Raw genomic sequence first — 25,278 nt, forward strand, 5'->3', positions numbered from 1 at the left:
CCTGCCAGGTCAGCCAACCCCACCTTGGCAACCCAGAGTGTAGTGGATGTCACAGTAGGTCAGCTTCCTAACAGGCAAGCCAAATCCATGAGCAATCGGGCAGTTGGATGGAGGGGGAGATGTCAAAATACAAGGAGTCATAGAGGAAGAAAATAGATGGCTTTGGCCAAAGAGAGGAGAAAAGGACACTAAAATATCAAAGGAACCTCAAACTTTCTTGCCTGCAAGATGGCAAATTGATGATGTTGGCTTATGAAGGAAAAGACAGTTGAAAGATAGATGTGAACACACCAGCTTTCCTCTTAAAGAAAGCATAATGTGCTTGTGTGTGTGAGCACAGGGCTGTGAGCGGTGGAGTTAATGGTGCGGGTTTGGGACCAGACTTCCTGGACACAAGTACCCCCTTTACCACTTACTTAGGGTGAGACCATCAGACAACTGCTTACCTTTCTCAACTTCAGTTTCTTCCTCTGTCAACTGGGGATTATAGTAGTACCCATTTAATAAAGCTGTTGTGAAGGTTAATGAGAATGTGTATAGGTTGGCATCTGTTCCTTAGTAGTACACAAAAAATACAAACCATTTATTAATTCTATTATTACTACGGTTATCAACATGACTGGGGGAGGACGTCAGGAGTTTAAAATGCTACTAAATAGAGTTCAAGGCTTTGTACATATGAGCCAAGCTGAAAGGACGATGTTCCAGGGGAACAAGGCCAAGTCCTGGCCTGACTCCTGGGGACTTGTGAAAATACATACTGCCCAGCTCGGTGTTTGAGCTAAGTGGTTATAATAATAGCAGCTGACACTGACATAGAACTTACCATATGCCAGATACTGGTCTAAGCTCTTATATGAATTAACCCTCACTGAGTCCTCGCAGCAACCCCATGAAGTAGGTAGTATTATCCCCATTTTTGCAGATGAAGAAACTGAGGCTCAGAGAAGGGAAGTGACTTGCCTGCTGTCTCACAGCCAGTAAGGTGTAAAGGCGGGTGTTAAGCCCGGCATAACCTGGCTCTGGAAACTGTTCTCAGCCAAACACCGCGCAGCCTCTAAGCCAGCACGTCCTTTCTAGTACAGCCGATAGCAAAGGCCAGTGGACGGCGCTCACCTTGTGACTAACTCTAGAATTACTTATATGGTGCTGGTGCGGTGAGGTTCCAACCTACCACAAGAATGTGATGAGTTAGGGCCCAGGGTAGCAGAATCAAAGGGCTGCAGGGGTTAGGCAGGGAGTGTACAGGCGTGAAGCAGCGGTCGCAGGACAGCAGGCAGCGGTGGGGACGGTGGTGCGAGGAGAGAGCGCAGTTTAAAGGCAGCAGCTGCCACTCTGCTCCGGCGAGTTGTCACCACTTAGAATGCACATCTCGTGGGCCCATTTTCCAGAAGACATTGAAAAGCTCGGTCTTCATTTAAAATCTCCTGATTTTTAGATTTTGACAACCAGTTCACATCGTTGAAACACATGGTGAGGGCCCAAAACAAAAAACACAGAAATCGCACCTGCAGCCTGGGCATTAGCTACTTGACAGTCTCCGGTGGACAGTTTGGCTTTCAGAGTTCAGTTTGCCTGTTAGACACCAAGCAAGAAGTTTTACCAGGGACGCAGAAGTCTTCATGTATGGGGACTTTCTCCATTCTTAATATAAATGTTTCTATCTGGAGATAAAGCATTGATGTTTGTATGCTTGTGACTGAGGTTTCGTTAGTAGTAGTAAAGGACAGGAGAGGAAGTCACCTCTCCATCCCTTCTCCCTAAGGGGAAGTGTTTCACAACTGTTAGAGCCTGGCCCGCAGCACCAGTTTTGCCAGGATTCAAATCCTAGTTCTACCACCCAGACCGCCCTGACATGTTATGAAACTCTCTGTGCCTCAATTTCCCTCTCTATAAAGTGAGGACAGAATTTTCCCCCCATCTGTATGGTCAGCTTCCTTTTAGATACTTTTTCTTCCGTGTTATCAAAGAAAGCAAAAATGTCTTCCAGAGTTAGAATCCCATGGAGACACTCAAATGTAAAGGCTTTGTTTGTGTGTGTGTGTGTGTGTGTGTCTGTAAGAGACAGCAAGAAACTAGGCCTCAGTGAATGAAATCAGTTCTATCTTCCGTTAAGACCAATAACAAGGCCGATTTCTCAGTAATCCTTTGGAGTAAAATTTCCCAGCCTGGCTTACTGCAGGAATTGAATGGCAATGTGGCATTGCTAAGGCAGAGGTTCCCAAGCTCTGGGCTGCAGAAGAGTTACCTGGGGAGTTTTAAAAGAGATGGACATCGTCGGAGCCCTACCTCAAAGGATTCCAACTCACAAAGCCAGAAGCGAGGACCAAGAATCTGCATTTCCAAGCTCCCCTCTCCTGCCCTAGGGCTCTGGTGCAGGTGATCAGAACGCACCAAACTTTCTCCCTCCCAAATCTAAACTGCAGAGGCACTAACAGTAGCCAGCCGTTAACAGAATAGTCAGTTTTCATTTACCTCAGCAGACTTGTCATCCTAACGTGTTATATCTAACTCAAGGCCAAGGATGGGAGTCATTTTACAGGCTAGGAGACAGACCCGCAGAGAGGCTCTTTTGTAGCAATCTAAAAGGCAGCAAGGACTTCCTTGGAGGGGCTGGGAAAATCTGACTTTAGAGAAGAACTACCCTAGAGATAAGACCGAAAGGTTTGAATATGTCAGTTTTCTGCGTTTCATTAAAAAACAACTGTCTGAAGTCACCTATTGCCTTTTAAAAATGGTGAAGTCCTGCCTTTAAAAAAAAGTATTCCTTATCCTTATTAAGAAAACTGTAACCAATCTCTTCTCCCTCAAGTGACTGAAATCTCGGGTAGTTTGTTTTCTCAGAATAGACTCAGGTCATGATAGTCTTCACCCAAACTCATAAAAAAGTCTCATTCATCCTAATTTTTTTCCTCCCAGTTTTATCAAGATGTCATTGACATATAGCGCTGTATAAATTTAAGGTGTACAGCATAATGATTTGACTTACATACACCATGAAATGATGATCACAATAAGTTTAGTGAACATCTATCAGCTCATGTAAATACAAAATTAAAGAAATAGAAAAAAATATTTTTCCTTGTGATGAGAACTCTTAGGATTTGCTGTCTTAACCACTTTTATTTGTAACCTACGGCAGCACTCATTATATTTATCACATCGTACATCACATCCCCTATCACTCATTTATCTTATAACTAGAAGTTTGTACCTTTTGACCACCTTCATCCAACTCTCCCTCCCCCCAACCCCTGCCTCTGGTAACCCCAAATATGATCTCTTTTTCCATCATTCGTCCGAATTTTACAGGTTGTCTGTGTGAGCCACATGGTGCTTGGAGCAAAGAAAGAGTTTCATGACATGCAGTCCGTTAGAACTGGGAATCATTGAACTAAAATAGTCAACAGTTTGGGATAGGATGCTGAGCTGTCAGAAGAGAAGTGTTCTGGTCCAAATGGAATCAGAAACTTGCAGTCTCTTGCAGTTATAAAGTTCCCTGCCCGCAGGTTACTGGGGAAGGTGGAGAAATGAATCGCGGAGGTGGAACATTGAAATATTGCATCCGTCTAGTTATTGACCCTGCTCCTTCACATCCCCAGCCTAAATCAGCAAGTCTGCAGACTTACTTTCTGCTGGTGTCTGAGGATTCAGGCAAGGTGAGGTGGCTCTAGTCATGTTTCACAAAGCACAGGTCTCACCTGTGACAGATTCAGCAGGGACATTTGTGTCGTATGTTTAAACACTGGAACCACACTCCGAGCTCAGTGGGAGCCCTGTACCCATTCATACTCATAAGTGTCGCGCGACCTGGTGGCCAGAAGCTCCATTTAAACGGTCGCTTTTTTCTCTTTGAGGAACATGAATAGTTGATTTCTGTAAACGCACATACATTGCAATTCCACTGACCTTACATCTCTGGGTGTTCTTGTAGGTACCTAAACAGCTAGGCACACTCCCACCATGTATTAAAAATGTTTGTCATTCTTAGCAATAAGAGACTTCCTGTTCCAAAGTTCCATTAAGGAAGAACTTGACTTCTAAGTTTAAGGATCCCACGACTATCTCCCATTAGCAGGTTCAGAGTTAGTAGATGTTAACCCATTCTGTACGGCAAAGCTTCTGTCCCACAAACAGACTGGAAAGGTCCTTTCCTGGCCTCAAAATATCCTCCCTTTGCATTAGAATGGGAAGTAAGCATATCCTTACTTACATATATACTTAAGCATATATCTCAAGGGGGATAAGAAGCAAGAAGTTGGTCTTGCAAAAACATAAAAGCAAATCTGTCTTATTCCCTATATTATTGGCTGGTGTAAGGCTTCTTGGTGATTGTTTCGCACAGGATGTGTCTTCAGAGAATTTTTATGATTCCATGATGAAAAATGGGGAACATTACCTGTTTCCAGATCAGAAGGGCTTTCTTTGTTGGTTCAGATAAGTTGCAGTAAAGACAAGTAAGACCAAAGTCATCAACAATGGACAGATTTTTGCTTTGAAAAGTTTGTAAGCTGGTGGGACATTGATGAAAAAATCAGAATAAACATGAAAAAGATGTTCAAAAAAATAATGTTTTTAAAAGAAAGAAGAATAAAGAAAGAAATTTTTAAAAAGGAAAGAGAAAGATGTTCAACCTCTTCAGTAACCAGGGCAACACAAATTAAAGCAACAACAAAATACTAATATATATATATATAATTTCTTTTTCCGGCTGCCAGATTGAAACAATTTAAAAGATGGATAATGTCAAGGTGCGTGAGAGTGTGAAGAATTGTATACCACACTGTCTGTGGAACTGTAAATTGGGACAGTCTTTTGGGAGATCAATTTGGTTGTATCTATTAAACTTTAAAATTTATGTGCCTGCCCACCCAGCAATTCTGCTTTTCAGTGTCACAAAAAGGCATGTAAAACAGTAGTTCTCCTCCCTGCACATTAAAATCACCAGTGCCCAGGGCGCACCCTGGACCAGTTAAGTTAGAATCTCCAGTGATAGGGCAGGACATTGGTAGGTTTTAGGGCCCTACAGATGATTCTGATGTGCAGCCTAGGGATGAGAATCAAGGATGTGCAATGATGTTCACTGAAGCTCCGTTCGAAATAGGGGAAAGCTTGAAACAACCTAAATGTCCATCAGCAGGAAAATGGTTAAATACACAGTGGTTCATTCATAGGATGGAATAATACACTGCAGTTTGAACATGGAAGTATCTCCCTTACTGTGGCTTTATAAGGCCCCAGAGGATCTGGTTGCTGCTTCTCCATCCTCATCTCCCAGGACTCTCCCCCTCACTCCTCCACTTCAGCTACATTGAATTCCTCTCTCTTCTTTGAGCAATAGAAGTATGCCACAGGGCCTTTGCACTTGCTGGCCCCTCTACCTAGAATTTTCTTCCTCCCAGTATTCACATGGCTTGTTCCCATCTCTCCTTGAGATACTTGCTCATATGTTACTTAGCAGAGAGGCTACCCCTGGCCAACTTCTCTAAAATAGCACCCATAGCCCCACGCCTCTTCCCTGTGTCCCCTTAACCAACTTTACTTTTCTTCCGAGTATTTACTTCTCCCTGAGAAGTTTTATATATGCATATAAATTTTTATATAAATATATAAAATATATATTTTATATATATATAAAATGGTCTGTTTCCTCCTACTGGAATGAAAACTCCAGGAACATTTTCATTTCATTTCTGTCATTGCCCATAATAATAGAGCATAACATTTAAGGGTGCTTCCCGTGAAGCTAGACCATTGGGGTTTAAATCTAAGTAGTTGTGTGCCTTTGGGCACGTCTTTTAACCAGTCTGTGCCTCAGTTCTCTCATCTATAAAATGAGGATAAAACAGTACCTACCTCATAGGGCTGTGAAGACTAAATTGTATAAAGCACAGTGCCTGGCACATGGTAGGAACTGCTGGGTATTGTTATTAACACCAGCACCTAGAGCAGTGCCTGGCATATAAATATTTACTGAATAAATGAATGAATGAGTTTAAATAAATAAATGCACACGCACATGCACACAACGATTTCTAAGTGAATATTTATGGATTTAAATGTAGAGGAAAATGCCTGGAGGATGCACCCCCAATGCTAACAGTGCTACTAACCCTTGAGGAGGAGAATAAGATTCAGAAAGACTCACGGACCATGAGTATGCCTACATCTGCATCGTTTGGGGTTTTCTGCATGTGCCACACTTAAAACATAGTATGTTTCCAAATAAAATGTTTCTCAAAAAGAAGCCAGTGCTTAGACTCAAAAGAGTGCAGACCTGCTAGTGCACCTCAGCACTGGTTGAATTAGAGTACTTGCCCTTTAAGAAGGAAGCCCTCGGTGACGAGGCTCTCCTCCCTCCCTCCCTCCCTCCCTCCCTCCCTCCCTCCCTCCCTCTCTCTCTCTCTCTCTCTCTCTCTCTCTCTCCCTCTCCCTCCCTCCCTCCCTCCCTCCATCCCTCTCTCCCTCCTTCCCTCCCTCCCTCTCTCTCTCCCTCCCACCCTCCCTCCCTCCCTCTCTCCCTCCCTTCCTCCTTTCCTCCCTTCCTCCCTCCCTCCCTTCCTCCCTCCCTCTCTCCCTCCCTCCCTCTCTCCCTCCCCCCTCCCTCCCCACCCCACCCCACCCCCCTCACTTTATCTCTTGTACACACAGTGTCTGAGCAGCCAGCAGTCAGCCAGGAGCATGGACGATGGACCTCATCCACACACACCCCAAAGGAGTTTCTGAGGAATGGATCCTTGACTTCAGACTGTGAGATCTTTTCCTCCAGGACTCTCCCTGGCAAATGAACTAATAATGAAAAGAAAAAAAAAATGTCCAAAATTTAGGAAAACCAGGCAGCAAAGCCAGGTCAGCTAGAGTCATTGTTTTTTCTTTTTAAGAAAGAAAATCAAGTCTCACTCTTTCAGTTTATCAGAAGCCATTGTGTCCATGTGTCCATTCCTCTTCTCCAGAGATAAGCCTCAAAATCTCATTACTTCTAATGGGGGAGGGGGGTCCAGGTCCGGAAGGAGAGGGAGGTTCTGGGAGGAGCAATGGACGCTGGTGTTGGCGATGTTGAGCACGTTTGTAGCATGTTTAAAGTCACCAAACAGAGCTGAATTTGTGGATTGTTTCCTTTGATTTTTACATGTTGCAGCTTCACTTCAATCTTCAGTAGCTCCTCCTCCATCAGTTCCCCAGAGTTCACCGTCCCATCTTTGAAGACTCAGATGAAGGAGCTTTCTGGTCTTTTGTCTTGATCTCACTTTTTGTAACTCCCTCCCACCGACCCCTTCCTTGCATCCACCCTGGGTGAACTTGACCACAGCCACAGTTTTCACTTAGATTCTGAGAATGTACTTAGTGGTCAATTCTAGGTCCACGGCCACCTTTCCCATCCCAGTTTTGGGAATATACTGGCTGTGTTTATGGAATGTGCTTTTATTCAATCTCTCTCTCTCCTCTTTCTCTCTTTAGCAAGTCTCAGGCAAGATCTTTGATTTTCCTGGATGCCACCTGGAAATGCCACCCACTGTATTTATTTTCTGTCAAATGTAAACCCTTTAGGTGTGACTGTACGGGTTTAACAAGGCCACCATTATTCTACCTTCCAGAAGACGCTAACCCCGTGTGCAAGACATACCGCTGGTGGTACACAAAGATAATTTTTAAGTCATTTAAAGCCACAACATTAAGTGACACTGAATCACAAAGAACATTTGCCCTTTTCTATTCTTTTTCAATCCTGATTACAGCTCAGAGAAAGTCTCTGTGTAGTGCTCACGGGTCCTTTACACCTTTCTGATCCTTTGGCTCTTTTTCCTTCTTAATAAAGAAAGAGCAGGCCTCAGGTTCAAAGTCTTTTGTTTAGATAGAATTTAATAACTTACTGGTTTTTGTTTTCATTCTATGTATTTTATTAATTACCTTCCATTTATAGCTGTCTACTTTAAGGGGACATTGTTTTCTGTTCAAATACATTTACTTAAGAAAAGGAAGTGGACTCAAAGAAAATATTAAGTGGTTAACACAACAGGTGATAGGTATATATGTCACAAATAACTTCAAAAAAAAATAACTTCAAACACTAATATTAGAAATAGTGAAAATAACTTTCCTAAGCAAGAGAAAAGGCAGCTTATTCTAAGTGAATGAACAAGAGGCTAAGTCAAAACACCTGAGTTCCAAAGCCTTTTTTTGCCACTAACTAGCTATGCAAGCTGATTTTAGGCAAGTTTCTTATTAGCCTTCTGTGCCTCAAATTTCTTCATCTGGAAAATGGAGATAAGAACGCCTGCCTACTTAGCTCAGAGTGTTATTATGAGAATTCATCACCATGATAGATATGATTGCCCCTGGAGGGAAATTCTAAGTGCTATACAAAGCATTGTTCTTAGATATTGTGAATCTCAGGCATTTGTTAAAAATCCTGGACCCTCGCAAAAAATAAACACTGATGGACACCAGATTCCACCTGTCATTTTTCCCAGATGTCCGTCATGAGCCAGCACTTGTCCCAGGAGGACATGAATCAGGGACACCAGTTCTCAGCACACAGAGATCCTGGCATCATTCCAGTATATGGGATCCTGATTTCTGTTTCTCACACCTTGTTTTTTGTTTGTTTGTATTTGAGTCCCTGATCTTTTACCCAAATCAAATGAAGTGTTGCTGAGAGGCAGAATAAAAATGGTTTTAAGAAAGCCTGTTTACCATGGTGTATACATTGTGTTTTCTTGGGGTTCCCAACCTTCTAGAGACTCCCATAATCGAAACGCGTTCATTCATCCCAGCCTCAGCCTATAGGGAGGACCATAGAGAGGCCGAGGGTGGGGCTAGAGAGTTGTCAACTCAGATCTAACTCATGGCCTGAAACGCCCTTCTGGGAGGCATTAAAAGTGTTGGTCCCACTAAAGCCACTGAGACCTCTGGGATCAAGATGAGGGTCTGATTTTTTTCTGGGCCCCCAGGGCCTGGCAGGGAACTTTAATATTGACAAAGTGTGATGACAGTCTTCTCTGCGACCTCCTGCAAGGCTGAGATCGGCCCTGCTCCACTCCAAAAAGCACAGTTAGGAAACACATTGGCCAAGAGCCAGGGGACGCTTTCAGCAGCCAATGACAAAAAAAAAAAAAAGGCTACAGATAAAAGAGTTTACTTGATCATATAACTGAAAATTCCAGGGGTAGCTTCAGGTATGGCTGCATCTTGGTGTTCAGCATTATTAAGAACGCCTCCCTTATCTACTTCTCAGCTTCAACTTCCTGAGTACATTTTGGTTTCACAGTGGCACAGCGGCTGCCAGCGTCTTCAGATTTCTTCCTACCAGCTAAGCAGTGCCTGTGGAAATAAAGTAACTCTTCCCTAATAGCTACAAGGGAAAAAAAAAAAGTTTCAATTTGAAATAATGCACAATTGATTTGGAGCAGGAACCAAGCCATCAGAATGGATACCAGCCATTAACAAACAGTTGTGGCCACGCTTTCCAACACAAAGTGATGCTGTGTCCAGGGGTGTGTGGTGCCCTCTTTGGCCAGAACTGGGTCACGATTCAGTGAGTAAAACGGAGGGTGAAGTCAGCTCCACCCAAACTTTGTGGATTGAGAGTGTGGGAAGGGTGGTTTCCCAAAGGAAAACTAAAATGGTTTTACCAGAAGAAGGAGAGACAGATGCTGAGCAGGGGAAGGAAAAAAAAAAACAACACAACCACTGTCTGCATTAATCAGGCTGCTTCTTACAATGCCTGTCACAAGCAGGGTAAAAGGCATCTACTAGCTTTTCAAACAATTTACCCATTCTGTTGTCACTCTCCTCCATTTCCTCATCCGACCATTATTGACAGAGCACCTGTTCAACCATAGAAACTGGGCTAGGCTTTGGAGATTCCAGTAGGATGAAGAGAGACCCTTGGGAAGAGTTATCAGGCTAGTGGGGAACAAGCACATATAGAAACAATTAGAAGGAAATGTGAGAGTGCTAAGACAGGCAAGGAACAGTGTCATGCAGTCCCTTTGCAGGAGGGAGCACTGACTGTATCCAAGGGGCAAAGCCTCAGGGAGGGAATGTCCGTGTCCCACTGCTCTGTGCATTGCTAAGGCTGATATGGCTACAGCCTTTGAGGTGGCTCTGTCTTTGCCCACAAGTTATGGGCAGAAGCAGATGCAGACATAAAATCGCTGGTCTCAGCTCTTGGATCAGCAAATTATCTTCGGCCCATACGAGACAGCTGCATTCAGCAAAACAGCATTATGCGTGTATCTTGATACGTAACCCTAGATCCAGGCTTCTAAATATAAGAAACTGTCTTGGGCTGCTGATTAAAAAAAAAAAAAAAGGAGAAGTATTCTAAGACAGTGTCCATATTCATTGGTTACTACCAATCCTTAAAAAAATACTCATGGATGTTGAATATTTGAGCCTGGGGAATTACCCTATAAAAATAGGCCCCTGGGGGCTTCCCTGGTGGCGCAGTGGTTGAGAGTCTGCCTGCCAATGCAGGGGACACGGGTTCGAGCCCCGGTCTGGGAGGATCGCACATGCCGCGGAGCAACTGGGCCCGTGAGTCACAACTACTGAGCCTGCGCGTCTGGAGCCGTGCTCCGCAATGAGAGGCCGCGACACTGAGAGGCCCGCGCACCGCGATGAAGAGTGGCCCCCACTTGCCGTAACTAGAGAAAGCCCTCGCACAGAAACGAAGACCCAACACAGCCAAAAATAAATAAATTTATTTAAAAAAAAATATATAGGCCCCTGGACCAAGATACTTTGAATTCCGATTTGACAAATACAAAGATACCTGATACCCAGGCATCACCCATCATCCCTAGAGAAGCCACAGAAAGAACGAATCCCCTTTCCAACAGATTGATTGATTGATTATTTGTTCCAACAGAGATTTATTTATCAGGGGTCAGGAGAGGGAAGCACAAAGTTGCCTTTGTGCGTTTTTTTGTGTCAGGCATCTGAGTTTCATCTTGTGTACCTGTCTGTTCCAAACCTCAGATGAGTGGCCAGGTCAAATCTGCGGTAGTCCAGTCAAAACTTTTAGCCCTCTTCCGGTTCAAGTGCACGTTTGCCCAGTTCACAGTCATAGACTGGTTCACCGAGGTGCCCTGCCATTTAGTTTTCCCTAGCTGTCTGCTCCTGGCACTGCCACCAAGCATTGATTCCACTGGGTGACGTGGAATCCCATGTATGGGGACTGCTTGTGCTTTGGAGTGAGTATATTGACAGGAATTCATGAAAGGCCAAATCCTGCCTCTGTAAAGGTGACAAATGGCCTGATGGCCAGGGTGAAAGAGGACCTAATACAGATCCCAACATTTAGTAGGTAAGGTAAATAGCTCTTGAGCCATCTCAAGAAATCTAAACAATTACAATAGTCTTCTTGTAGGTCTCCCTGTGTATTTGTTTCTGATCGATGCTGTAACAAAGACTACAGACATGGTGACTTGAAAACAGTCCACATCTATTATCTTCCTGTTTTGGAGGCCAAAAATCTGAAACAGGTCTCACTGGGCCAAAATCAACATGCCGGCAAGGTTGCATTCCTTTCTGTAGGCTCTCAGGGAGAATCCCTTTGCTTGACTTTTCTACCCTATGGAGGCTGCCCACACAAGCTGGGCTTCATTTGGGTCCATAGCTTTGTGAAATAACTTTTGGGTGTACGTGGATTTTTCATAACTTCTGTTTTCTAAACCATCACTATGAGTGATCAAGGAATAAGTGAGAATGTTTGGGGACAGGAATTTGAACCAACTCCTTGTATGGGTGGCTTGTGAGGCCTCTTTTGAGGCTGGGCTGCCCCCTCGTGGAAGAAGTGGAGAAAGGCAAGTCGGGGTGTTCCCTTTTAATGAATGGCATGTTTCTATTGCCTTTTATAACCCTCTGTGTCTGTGTAATGGGCTCCAGAAACAAGCTGGAGGGAAATTGCACAGCTTTGACAGAGAAAAGAAGCAACAGGGTCTGGAATAACCAGCTTTCAACAAAACGGAAATGGAGCTGATGCTTTTTAAGGGCTTACATTATGCCAGACACTACTCTAAGCACTTTGTACCATGTAATTGTCACAAGAACCAACTGAGGAAGCTACTATTTTTTTTAATTTATTTATTTTTATTTTTGGCTGCGTTGGGTCTTCGTTGCTGCGCGTGGGCTTTCTCTAGTTGCGGCGAGCGGGGGCTACTCTTTGTTGTGGTGCACGGGCTTCTCATTGCAGTGGCTTCTCTTGTTGCAGAGCATGGGCTCTAGGCATGCGGGCTTCAGTAGTTGTGGCGCACGGGCTTAGCTGCTCTGCAGCATGTGGGATCTTCGCGGACCAGGGCTCGAACCCGTATCCCCTGCATTGGCAGGCGGATTTTTAACCGCTGCGCCACCAGGGAAGCCTGGAAGCTACTACTTATTTTCCACTTTTGTCCAACAAGGAAACCGAGGCATGGGAAGGTTAAGTAACCTGCCCAAGGACCCATAAGTAGTAAGTGGTAGAAGTAGGATTTGAACCTGCATAGCCTAGCTCCAGAGTCTTAGGTTCCAACATGACCATACTTGCCACTAGTCACTAGTTCAAAGCACAAAAGTACAGTCTGCTGCTTTTGAAACAGATTTATTGGCTGATTTCCAGGGTGATTTTTCAGGATAACTCACTCTAGGACTTAGTTCTGGCCTCAAAGTTCTCAAAAGCAGTGTAACATCTCTGTTCCTTGGGAAGTAGGGAAGATAGTAAAACCTCAGTGACGGAGGAAGACAGAGTCTGGCTAAATCAGACTTGTTCCTCAGTCTCTGTATTCTGCAATTCTAAAAATAGCTCTTTTGCCCCCAAAGAAGTTGTTTAACCATTAAAAGAAAAAAGTGGGTAACTATAATAATATTATGGCTTGCTATCTGCCAAGTATTGTGCTAAGCCCTTAAAATGTACTTTCACTCAATTGCCATTAACAACCCTAAATATAAGTACTACTATTTTTTTTTTTAATATTTATTTATTTATTTTTGCTGTGTTGGGTCTTCGTTTCTGTGCGAGGGCCCCCTCCAGTCGCGGCAAGCGGGGGCCACTCTTCATCGCGGTGCGCGGGCCTCTCACCATGGCGGCCTCTCCTATTGCGGAGCACAGGCTCCAGACGCGCAGGCTCAGTAGCTGTGGCTCACGGGCCCAGTTGCTCCGCGGCATATGGGATCCTCCCAGACCAGGGCTCGAACCTGTGTCCCCTGCATTGGCAGGCAGATTCTCAACCACTGCGCCACCAGGGAAGCCCCCAGTACTACTGTTAATTCAACTTTGTCTTTGAGGAAACTGAGGCACAGAGAAGTTAAGTAACTTGTTCAAGGTCACACAACTGCAAAGTGTTAGGATTTGAGCCTAGGCAGTTTGATTCTAATATCCATGTTCTTAATCACTACATTAACTCACATAAATCATAAAACGACTCTAATCTTTTAATTCATAACTGAGAAAAATAACAGAACTACTTTTTACACATAACAGAAAGAAATGACTTACTTGCCTGTTGCCCATTTTCCCTAATAAGTTGCAAGCTTGACATAAATTTGTGCGGGCTGAACTTTGGGGACAGATTTGCGGTAACTACAACATATTTTCTGTCTGGGATCTTATCAGATATTTAAGAAGCTCTGAGGTCTCACCTTTATGTCTAAAATTTATTTTCTATGTACAATAATTGATATGCACAGAAGAAAAAACTACTACATTCCTATTGTTATATTCTTTTTTTTTTTTTGCCATCTTTTTTTTTTCCCCCCTGCAGCATCTTAGTTCCCCAGCCAGGGATTGAACCCAGACCCTCAGCAGTGAAAGCAAGGAGTCCTGACCACTGGACCACCAGGGAGTTCCCCATTCCTATTGTTTAACAGTAGGAGCTAATCTGAGTATATGATTTAGAATGCTTTTGGTCGTAAGCAACAGAAAATCCAATTGACTTAAACAGTAGGAGAAGTTACTGGTTCTCATAATGGAAAATTTCAGACAGAGGACAAACTTCAAGGTTGATTTGATCCAGCAGATCATAAAGTCCGCACTGTGGCTCTGATTCTCTTTGATTCTCTCAGTTCTGTTCTCTTTTGTGTATAATTCATTGTTCTCATCTGGCATCCCTCATGAGAGGAGCATCTCAAGCTAAAAGTTCCTCATCAATGTCCTGAGAGAAGCCTCTCTACCCCAAACCATCAGACAAAAGCCCCGCCCTTCCTTCTCACTGTAACATGTCATAGGACCATGTCTGAATCCAGGTTAGCATAGGTCTGGCTTACAAGCCCATCCCTGAAATAAATACTTTAGCAAGAGGGGTGAGATTATCCACAGGACCTGCTTCTGGAGTTATTCAGTAAATATTAGCTCTTATTAATTTTATTATTTTAAAAAATGAGATTTTTTTTCTACCTAGGTGAAGTATAAGCAGAATGACCAATAATGAAAAGTTGGTCCACCTAACTCTTGAATCAACAAATATGTAGCAAAACAATATAATACTACTTTTACTAAGGCTGCCAAAAAAAAAATTTAATGTGATAATGTTAAGTTTTGAAAAGGGTGTGATAAACAGTCATCCCAAACATAATTCCTAGAACATTTTTAGAGATAAATTTGACAAATTCTAGCAAAATTTTAAAGGTATGTACTCTTAGGTTCAGTGATCCTATTGTTAGGAATTATTCCCACTATTTTGCTCACAGAACTACACTAGATATGTGAATTGGTTGAGTTGTATGGGTATACAACAGCAGTGTTATTTGTGAAAGTCCAAGATGAAGAACAAAAATGTTAGAACAATTAGGCACCCGTGTGCCAAAAAATGAACCTCAACCCATACCCCATACCACACATATAAATTGACTGAAAATGGATTAGATCTAGATGTAAAACCTAAAATGATAAAACTTCTGAAGAAAATATATGAGGATGTGGAGAAATTAGAGCCATTGTGCACTGTGCTAGGAGTATAAACTGGTGCAGCCGTTATGAAAACAGTATGGCAGTTCCTCAAAAAAAAGTGGAATTACCATATGATCCAGCAATTCCACTCCTGGGTATATACCAAAAAGAATTGAAATCAGGGTCCCAAAGAGATATTTGTACACCGATGTTCATAGTAGCATTATTTACAATAGCCAAAAGGTGGAAGCAACCCAAGTGTCCATCAACAGATAAATGGATAGTCAAAACATAGTATACACCTAATGGAATATTATTCAGCCTTAAAAAGGAAGGAAATTCTGGCACATGCTGCAACATGGATGAACCTTGAAGACATTATGTTTAAGTGAAATAAGCCAGTCACAAAAGGACAAATACTGTGATTCCACTCATATGAGGACCCTAGAGTAGTCAAATTCATAGAGACAGACAGTAGAATAGTAGTTGCCAGGAGCTTCAGGGAAGAGGGAACAGGGAGTTATCACGTAATAGGTATAGAGTTTCAATTTTGCCAGATGAAGAGTTTTGGAGATGGATGGTTGTGATGGTCGTAAAACAGTGCGAATGTATTTAATGCCACTTATAAATGGTTAAAATAGTAAATTTTATGTTCTGTATATGTGCTAATCGTGTTTTTTATTTTCTATATTTTATGATGCTTTGATATCTTGGGGCCAGTGACCGGGGAGAGACTTCCCCTCCCAAGGTTAACTAATTCCTAGGGATAGTAGATGACTTGCCTAGAATATGCGAACCAACAGCTCCAAAGCCCATACTCTGAGCTACCCCCTTCCTCTGGCTTTTCCACTCCAGGAGGCAAAATTCCTCTGCCCTGACCATCCCAGGGCCAGGTAACAGACAACTGGGGACCAGCCCTATAGCCCAGAGCCCACCGAAACTATTCAAACTATCCAATCTTAGACCTGCTCAGCTGCTTACCCTGCCTTCCCCATTCCTTCTCTCAGAAATCACAATAAGGACTCTACACACGCTTTCCCCTCACTCTCTCTGCCTGTGACCAACCTCAGGGTTCCCTCTTGTGGCCATGTGTGGCATGGCGTGCCTCCCACCCCCTCCTCTTGGGAACTGAGAGTAACAAACTTTTTTTTTTTTTGGTTGCACCGGGTCCTAGCTGCAGCAGGCGGGCTCCCTAGGTGTGGCTCCAGGGCTCCTTAGTTGCGGCATGCGGGCTCCTTAGTTGTGGCATGCGAACTCTTAGTTGCAGCATGCATGTGGGATCTAGTTCCCTGACCAGGGATCGAACCCAGGCCCCCTGCATTGGGAGTGTGGAGTCCCATCCACTGTGCCACCAGAGAAGTTCCCAAACTATCTTTTTGATGGCAATCATAGCCTGATCTGTTGGCCTCACCATACACGAATAAAACCAAAATCCCAGGTACATTTTACAACGGTATATTTTAGCACAATTTTCAAAAAATAGATAATTTTTTAAGTGTCTTGAGAAGACGATTAATTCAATTATGGTACGTTTATGCTGTAGTAGTTTAGCATGGTCATTAAGAGTGTAGACTTGGGAGTCGAATTTCTTACATCTAAATCCTGGCTCTCCTGCTTACTAGCTTTGTGATGTTGGGAAGTGACTTATCCACTTGTGTCTTAGTTTTCTCATATTTAAAGTGGGGATAATAATAGAATGTACCTCCCAGGGCTTTGTGAGGATTAAATGGGTTAAAGCAAGGACAGTGCCAGCTATATAGTAAGCACCCTGCAAATGTTAACTATTATCGTTATGGAATCTGCAGCCATTTAAAAAAGGAGGGAGGTCTGTATGTGCTGACATGGAAAGATACACTAAGGGGGGAAAAGTTCCAATTGTGTCAATATTTTAAAGGAGAGAGATATAAGCAAATACATTTTCTGCAAAAAAAAATTATACAATTATAAGAAAATATGCCCCCTAAAAGTAGACAAGAGGTTATTTTGGGAGGAAAAACATAGGGATATAGGGGGAAAGTGTAAGGGGGACTTTTGTTTTTTTATTCAATACCTCCTATACTACTTGAAATTTTTATCATGTTCATTCATACTTAAAAATACAGACATTTAATTTTTGGAAGACTGGGAACATTTTTCGTTGCTCTTTCTTGTCACCTAGCAGTTGCTGGAGGCATTGCTTGGAATGATCACTATCATTGGTGTTCTCCGTATTCACTATTTCATAAGTGATCCACCTTCTTGATTTAGTATCTTACGCCAAGCAATTCATAGCCTCCAACTTTCAGATGTTAATGAGTTTGGTAACAGTAAGAAACATGCACCCATAGTTATAAAAGTCAAAAGATGTTAAAAAACGCAACAAAAACAAAAAAAGCATCTAGTTTGGTATCCTTCACTGAATGACCATTTCAGTTTTATATTTATAATCTTGATCAGCCTGACCCATTGGTCCACCTCAAATGATCTCTTACTGATTGGCCCTTACCCAATGATCTGTCCACTATGCCTAAATTTCTACATCAGTCTGGCTGCCCAAGTTTGATTGAATATTGGTTCCATGATTTCCTTGCTGTGTGACCTTAAGCAAGTCACTTCACCTCTCTGAGCTTCAGTTTCTTCATCTGTAAAATACAGGTGTTAACAATAGTAGATCCCTCAAAGGACTGTTGGGGTGTTATGAGTTGATATATCAAGCACAATGACAGGCACATAATAGGGCTTGATAAACAACTTTCACTATTAATACCTACAGTCTTCAGATTGCAACTTAACTGTCACTTCCTCCAGGAAGCCTTCCTTGACCTCCTGGCTAGGTCACATCCCTCTCACTAGGGCACAGTTGTCCTTCCTAGCATTTGTCACAGACAACTACTGGATGATCATTTTATTAATGTTTCTCTTGCCTACTGGATCATAAGCCCTATGAGCATGGAGCCTGGGTCTGGTTTTGCCCATCATTCTATCCCCAGCATCTACCCCAGTGCCTGGCAGATAGTAGTTGTGCCGTAGGTAATTATTGATAAAGAAATGAATTAATGAAGTTAGAAAACGGAAGGCCTCCAAAAAAATTGATGTTAACTAGAATGAGTGCCATGATCAGGTTCTGATGGACTGAGCCATCTGTGTCATGAGACACAGTAGCAGACCTGGGGTCGACAGGTTATCCTGCAAGATGGTTTGCATACGATGAATTGGAAAACGGATAAACTGTACACCTCTACCATTTGTCCTAGGACCAATCCTAGTTTTTTTTTTTTTTAATTGAGGTGAAATTCACATAACATAAAGTTAACCATTTTAAAGTATACAACTCAGTGGCGTTTAGTACATTTTCAATGTCATGCAACCACCATCTACACTGAGTAAAAAACATTTTCGTCACCCCAAAGGAAAATGCTGTGCTCATTAAGCAGTCACTCCCCATTCCCTCTTCCATCCAGCCGCTGGCAACCACCAATCTGCCTTCTTTTTCTATGGATTTGCCTATCCTGAACATTTCCTACAAATGGAATCATACAACATGTGGTCTTTTGTCTCTAGCTTCCTGCACTTAGCATGATGTTTTCATCATTGAGCGCGGAATCTTAACCACTGGACCAACAGGGAAGTCCTGACTCCTGAAATTTATAAATCTGTGTTTTTATAATTGGCTGAATTCTAAGATTTAGCCCTACCCTCAAATTCTATGATATTATAAAGTGTACATTCATCATCACATGAATCAGATAGTATTAATCCCATACATAAACCTTCCTGTGAAATCCCACTGACTTGGAATAATATCCAGAATGTTCACTGTGACCAATGAAGTTCGAAAGGATCAAGCGTTTCCTCCTGCTTCCCAATACACTCCAGCCACCATATAAATTGCCTCTATGTGTCTCTAGCATGGGAAGCTCATACCTACCCCAGGGCCTTTGCACTTGCATTTTTCCTCTGCCTGAAATGCTCCTCCCAAACTCTTCTCCCATCTGACTCTTTCTTGTCATTGAGGTCTCAGCTTAACTCTCACCTCCGTAGGGAGGCCCTCCACAACCATCTCATTTAAAGTAGTACCCTTGTCACTCACATAATTCCATTTTGTTTCCTTCATAGTAGTAGGTCACTCTGAAATTATCTGGCTTTTTTGTTTGCTTGTTTATATATCTGCCTGCCACCAGGGGCCCTTCAACTTTGCAAAGGGATAAACATTGTCTGTCCTGTTATTCCTTTATCCCCAGAACCCAAAACAAAGCCTAGTATATATTGGTTCTCCATAAATATTTGTGGACTGAATACTATAGAATGAACTCCATTTACTTCTCTGCCAGTGACTATTTCTCTGTCACAATGACAGGTGCATCTCAGTGGGGAGAGAACACAGGGATGTCTAGCAAGAAAAGATGGGCACATCTGCCAAACATTGTCAGTGTTATTTACATTGGCTAGATAAATTTCAGAAAGCCTGGTGGAAATCCAAGTAGGCCAACTAAAAGCAAGCTAATAATTCTTTCCCAACAGCTCATACACATCGTGGTCTGTCTTAGCTCAGGCTGCCATAAAAAAGTATCACAGATTGGGTGGCTTAAACAACAGAAATTTATTTTTCCACAGTTCTGGAAGCTGGAAAGTCCAAGATCAAGGTTCTGGCAGGGTTTGGTTTCTGGTGAGAGCTCTCTTCCTGGCTTGCAGATGGTGACTTTATCTTCACATGGCCTTTCCTCTGAGTGGGCATGAAGAGAAAGAATGAGAGAGAGAGAGATCTGGTATCTTTCCAACTTCTTTGAAGGACGCTAATCAGATCAGATCAGGGCCCCACCTTTATGACCTCACCTAACCTTAGTCACCTCCTAAAGGTCCTGTCTCCTGATACAGTCACATTGGGGGTTAGGGTTATGAATTTGGGGGGAATACAAACATTCGGTCCATAACAAAAGGTGCTTTTCTCCCCCAGGTCTCTTCAGCAGCTCTAAACTCAACTAGCTGACTAAGTCCAGAACCTCAGACTCCAAATGGCCAGTAGTTGAGAGATTGCACTGGAAGCTTCCATAGTTACTAAAGAAATGCCCCTGCCCAAGAGTCCTTGGAAAGTGATCATCTGGCAGGCATGGCTTAAGCCAGATGTATTTTCCTAGAAAGGGTTGTGAGGAAAGAGGGTCAAGATGTTATTCTCACAATCAAGGGGTTACAGTGCTGGGCAGTGTATAGTCCAGAAATGAGGCAGGGTTCCCTTTTCCAGAGCTGGGCACCTCTCTTTCTTTTTTCTTAAAATTATATTTATTTCTTAAATAGTTAACATGCACATGGTACTAAACTCAAAAAGTGTAAAATGGAATAAAGTGAGAACTCTTCCAGCAGCCCAGCTGCCTTCCTTAGAAGCAAACAACATTTTCAGTTTCCTATATATTCTTCAGATTTTCTATACTTTTACCAGCAGTAACATGTGTATCTTTTTTTTCTCTCTCCCCTTAAATGCTAGCATACTTTGATGCCCTGTTCTGCACCTTTCTTTTTTTTTTTTTCCTCCTTGTTGATATACCTTGGATATTGATCGATATCAGCGTACAGCGTTTCCTCATTTTTTAAGTCTGTATAGCTTGCCATTGCATAGCTATGTCATGATTTTTTAAATTATTATTATTTACTTATTTATTTTTTGTTTATTTTTTAATTTTTGAATTTTATTTTATTTATTTTTTTATACAGCAGGTTCTTATTAGTCATCAATTTTATACACATCAGTGTATACATGTCAATCCCAATCACCCAATTCATCACACCACCACCCCCAACCCCCCACCGCTTTCCCCCCTTGGTGTCCATACGTTCGTTCTCTACATCTGTGTCTCAGTTTCTGCCCTGCAAACCGGTTCATCTGTACCATTTTTCTAGGTTCCACATATGTGCGTTAATATATGATATTTGTTTTTCTCTTTCTGACTTACTTCACTCTGTATGACAGTCTCTAGATCCATCCACGTCTCAACAAATGACCCAATTTTGTTCCTTTTTATGGCTGAGTAATATTCCATTGTATATGTATACCACATCTTCTTTATCCATTCGTCTGTCGATGGGTATTTAGGTTGCTTCCATGACCTGGCTGTTGTAAATAGTGCTGCAATGAACATTGGGGTGCATGTGTCTTTCTGAATTATGGTTTTCTCTGGGTATATGCCCAGTAGTGGGATTGCTGGATCATATGGTAATTCTATTTTTAGTTTTTTAAGGAACCTCCATACTGTTCTCCATCGTGGCTGTATCAATTTACATTCCCACCAACAGTGCAAGAGGGTTCCCTTTTCTCCACACCCTCTCCAGCATTTGTTGTTTGTAGATTTTCTGATAATGCCCATTCTAACTGGTGTGAGATGATACCTCATTGTAGTTTTGATTTGCATTTCTCTAATAATTAGTGATGTTGAGCAGCTTTTCATGTGCTTCTTGGCCATCTGTATGTCTTCTTTGGAGAAATGTCTATTTAGGTCTTCTGCCCATTTTTGGATTGGGTTGTTTGTTTTTTTAATATTGAGAGGCATGAGCTGTTTATATATTTTGGAGATTAATCCTTTGTCCGTTGATTCGTTTGCAAATATTTTCTCCCATTCTGAGGGTTGTCTTTTCGTCTTGTTTATGGTTTCCTTTGCTGAGCAAAAGCTTTGAAGTTTCATTAGGTCCCATTTGTTTATTTTTGTTTTTATTTCCATTACTCTGGGAGGTGGATCAAAAAAGATCTTGCTGTGATTTATGTCAAAGAGTGTTCTTCCTATGTTTTCCTCTAAGAGTTTTATAGTGTCTGGTCTTACATTTAGGTCTCTAATCCATTTTGAGTTTATTTTTGTGTATGATGTTAGGGAGTGTTCTAATTTCATTCTTTTACATGTAGCTGTCCAGTTTTCCCAGCACCACTTATTGAATAGACTGTCTTTTCTCCATTGTATATCCTTGCCTCCTTTGTCATAGATTAGTTGACCATAGGTGTGTGGGTTTACCTCTGGGCTTTCTATCTTGTTCCATTGATCTATGTTTCTGTTTTTGTGCCAGTACCATATTGTCTTGATTACTGTAGCTTTGTAGTATAATCTGAAGTCAGGGAGTCTGATTCCTCCAGCTCCGTTTTTTTCCCTCAAGACTGCTTTGGCTATTTGGGGTCTTTTGTGTCTCCATACAAATTTTAAGATTTTTTGTTCTAGTTCTGTAAAAAATGCCATTGGTAATTTGATAGGGATTGCATTGAATCTGTAGATTGCTTTGGGTAGTGTAGTCATTTTCACAATATTGATTCTTCCAATCCAAGAACATGGTATATCTCTCCATCTGTTGGTATCATCTTTAATTTCTTTCATCAGTGTCTGATAGTTTTCTGCATACAGGTCTTTTGTCTCCCTAAGTAGGTTTATTCCTAGGTATTTTATTCTTTTTGTTGCAGTGGTAAATGGGAGTGTTTCCTTAATTTCTCTTTCAGATTTTTCATCATTAGTGTATAGGAATGCAAGAGATTTCTGTGAATTAACTTTGTATCCTGCAACTTTACCAAATTCATTGATTAGCTCTAGTAGTTTTCTGGTGGCATCTTTAGGATTCTCTATGTATCATATCATGTCATCTGCAAACAGTGGCAGTTTTACTTCTTCTTTTCCAGTTTGTATTCCTTTTATTTGTTTTTCTTCTCTGATTGCCGTGGCTAGGACTTCCAAAACTATGTTGAATAATAGTGGTGAGAGTGGACATCCTTGTCTTGTTCCTGATCTTAGAGGACATGCTTTCAGTTTTTCACCATTTAGAATGATATTTGCTCTGAGTTTGTCATATATGGCCTTTATTATGTTGAGGTAGGTTTCCTCTGTGCCCACTTTCTGGAGAGTTTTTATCATAAATGGGTGATGAATTTTGTCAAAAGCTTTTTCTGCATCTATTGAGATGATCATATGGTTTTTATTCTTCAATTTGTTATTATGGTGTATCACATTGATTGATTTGCGTATATTGAAGAATCCTTGTATCCCTGGGATAAATCGCACTTGATCATGGTGTATGATCCTTTTAATGTGTTGTTGGATTCTGTTTGCTAGTATTTTGTTGAGGATTTTTGCATCTATATTCAGCAGTGATATTGGTCTGTAATTTTCTTTTTTTGTAGTATCTTTGTCTGGTTTTGGTATCAGGGTGATGGTGGCCTCATAGAATGAGTTTGGAAGTGTTCCTTCCTCTGCAATTTTTTGGAAGAGTTTGAGAAGGATGGGTGTTAGCTTTTCTCTAAATGTTTGATAGAATTCACCTGTGAAGCCATCTGGTCCTGGACTTTTGTTTGTTGGAAGATTTTTAATCAGTTTCAATTTCATTACTTGTGATTGGTCTGTTCATATTTTCTGTTTCTTCCTGGTTCCGTCTTGGAAGTTTATACCTTTCTAAGAATTTGTCCATTTCTTCCAGAATTCGTCCATTTCTTTCTTTTATTGGCATAGAGTTGCTTGTAGTAGTCTCTTAGGATGCTTTGTATTTCTGTGGTGTCTGTTGTAACTTCTCCTTTTTCATTTCTAATTTTATTGATTTGAGCCCTCTCCCTCTTTTTCTTGATGAGTCTGGCTAATGGTTTATCAATTTTGTTTATCTTCTCAAAGAACCAGCTCTTAGTTTTATTTTTTTGTTTTGTTTTGTTTTCCTTTTTAAATTTAGAATCTTGTTAGCAATACATTACATCCTTAATAGAAAAAAACAACCATTTACACAGTAACTCAAAAACCAACCATTTAAGAAAATAATGTAGTAATCAACTGCTACCAGGCAAAACAGGCCCGCTCATTTGATTCTACTGGCAAGTCCAGGTTTATGCAAACTTTGAGAGAGTCTCTGTCCTGAATGAATGATGAAGCATTCAAGTAAAAGTTAAGGAGTTATAAGCGTGAGCTTTTGAGGGATTCTGCCTCAGAAGAAGTTCTTCCAGGAGTAGCCACAGTCCTCCAGTTTACTACAATGTTGCGAAGTTTCTGGGACGACCAGCATAGTTGCCTTTTGAGGAGTTTTGACAATTCATCAGCCTCAAGATTCAGGTCTTATAAAACATTCTTCCCACATTAAAAAAGACTTTGTCCCACAGGAATAAGTTTTTCATCGCTTCTCCAGCTTCTTGTATTTGGCTTCCAGTTTTTTTTGAATACGCATCCAACTTGTAGGCTGCCTGCTCAAGAGCTGCTACCTGCTCCTCAGTTACATTGATCTGATCCAGATAAGGCTGTAGTCCAGCATACTTCTGGTTTAAGTCCTTTAAGTTTCTACTGATGTTTACAGTAATATCTTTCATTTCAAGATACTTCAGGCTGGTTAGTTTATTCATATTTTCCAGAAGCTTATAGTCTTCACTGGTGGCCGTCAGCTCCCCAGTCAGGTAAGTTGCCATCTTGGAGAACATGTCCTGGCAGAGCTCAGTGATGTCAGCCTCAGCGGGCTCCTTTGCTTCCTCAGTGGTCTCCACGGCGGCATCATCCCGAACGGGCTCCTCGCGGTGGGTCTCTGGGACACCCTCGGCCGCCGCCGCCATGCCCGGCCCCGCGGTGCTTCCGGTTCTGGGATGCCTGCGCATCGCTCTTAGTTTTATTGATCTTTGCTATTGTTTTCTTTGTTTCTATTTCATTTATTTCTGCCCTGATCTTTATGCTTCTGCTCTGATCTTCTCTGATCTTCTGCTCTTTATCTTTATCTTTCCTTCTGCTAACTTTGGGTTTTGTTTGTTCTTCTTTCTCTAGTTCCTTTAGGTGTAAGGTTAGATTGTTTATTTGAGATTTTTCTTGTTTCTTGAGGTAGGCTTGTGTAGCTATAAACTTCCCTCTTAGAACTGCTTTTGTTGCATCCCACAGGTTTTGGATCTTCGTGATTTCATTGTCATTTGTCTCTAGGTATTTTTTGATTTCCTCTTTGATTTCTTCAGTGATCTCTTGGCTATTAAGTAGTGTATTGTTTAGCCTCCATGTGTTTGTGTTTTTTACGTTTTTTTCCCTGTAATTGATTTTTAATCTCATAGCATTGTGGTCAGAAAAGAGGCTTGATATGATTTCAATTTTCTTAAATTTACTGAGGCTTGATTTGTGACCCAAGATGTGATCTATCCTGGAGAATGTTCCATGCACACTTGAGAAGAAAGTGTAATCTGCTGTTTTTGGATGGAATGTCCTATAAATATCAATTAAATATATCTGGTCTGTTGTGTCATTTAAAGCTTCTGTTTCCTTATTTATTTTCATTTTGGATGATCTGTCCATTGGTATAAGTGAGGTGTTAAAGTCCCCCACTATTACTGTGTTACTGTCAATTTCCTCTTTTATAGCTGTTAGCAGTTGCCTTATGTATTGAGGTGCTCCTATGTTGGGTGCATATATATTTATAATTGTTATATCTTCTTCTTGGATTGATCCCTTGATCATTATGTAGTGTCCTTG

At 41.7% G+C, this 25,278-nt stretch overlaps 1 protein-coding gene and 1 pseudogene across 2 annotated transcripts in view; one reads left to right on the top strand and one right to left on the bottom strand.

Moving 5' to 3' along the window:
* The window catches only part of TMEM233 (transmembrane protein 233), a 45,143-nt gene extending 36,450 nt beyond the window's left edge, over positions 1-8,693 (top strand). The window contains exon 3 of the mRNA XM_082356054.1: positions 6,652-8,693. Within this exon, the coding sequence (XP_082212180.1) occupies positions 6,652-6,658 (7 nt within the window). The 3' untranslated portion in view covers positions 6,659-8,693. The remainder of the gene's footprint in view (positions 1-6,651) is intronic.
* A 14,645-nt stretch (positions 8,694-23,338) lies between these two features.
* On the bottom strand, positions 23,339-25,061 carry LOC309611354 (biogenesis of lysosome-related organelles complex-1 subunit 2 pseudogene; annotated as a pseudogene). The gene has a single exon. The product of its transcript is annotated as a biogenesis of lysosome-related organelles complex-1 subunit 2 pseudogene (transcript).
* Positions 25,062-25,278: the final 217 nt, after the last annotated feature.

This window comes from Balaenoptera borealis (assembly GCF_965194805.1).
Source record: "Balaenoptera borealis genome assembly, chromosome: 14".
Taxonomy (NCBI): Eukaryota; Metazoa; Chordata; class Mammalia; order Artiodactyla; family Balaenopteridae; genus Balaenoptera; species Balaenoptera borealis.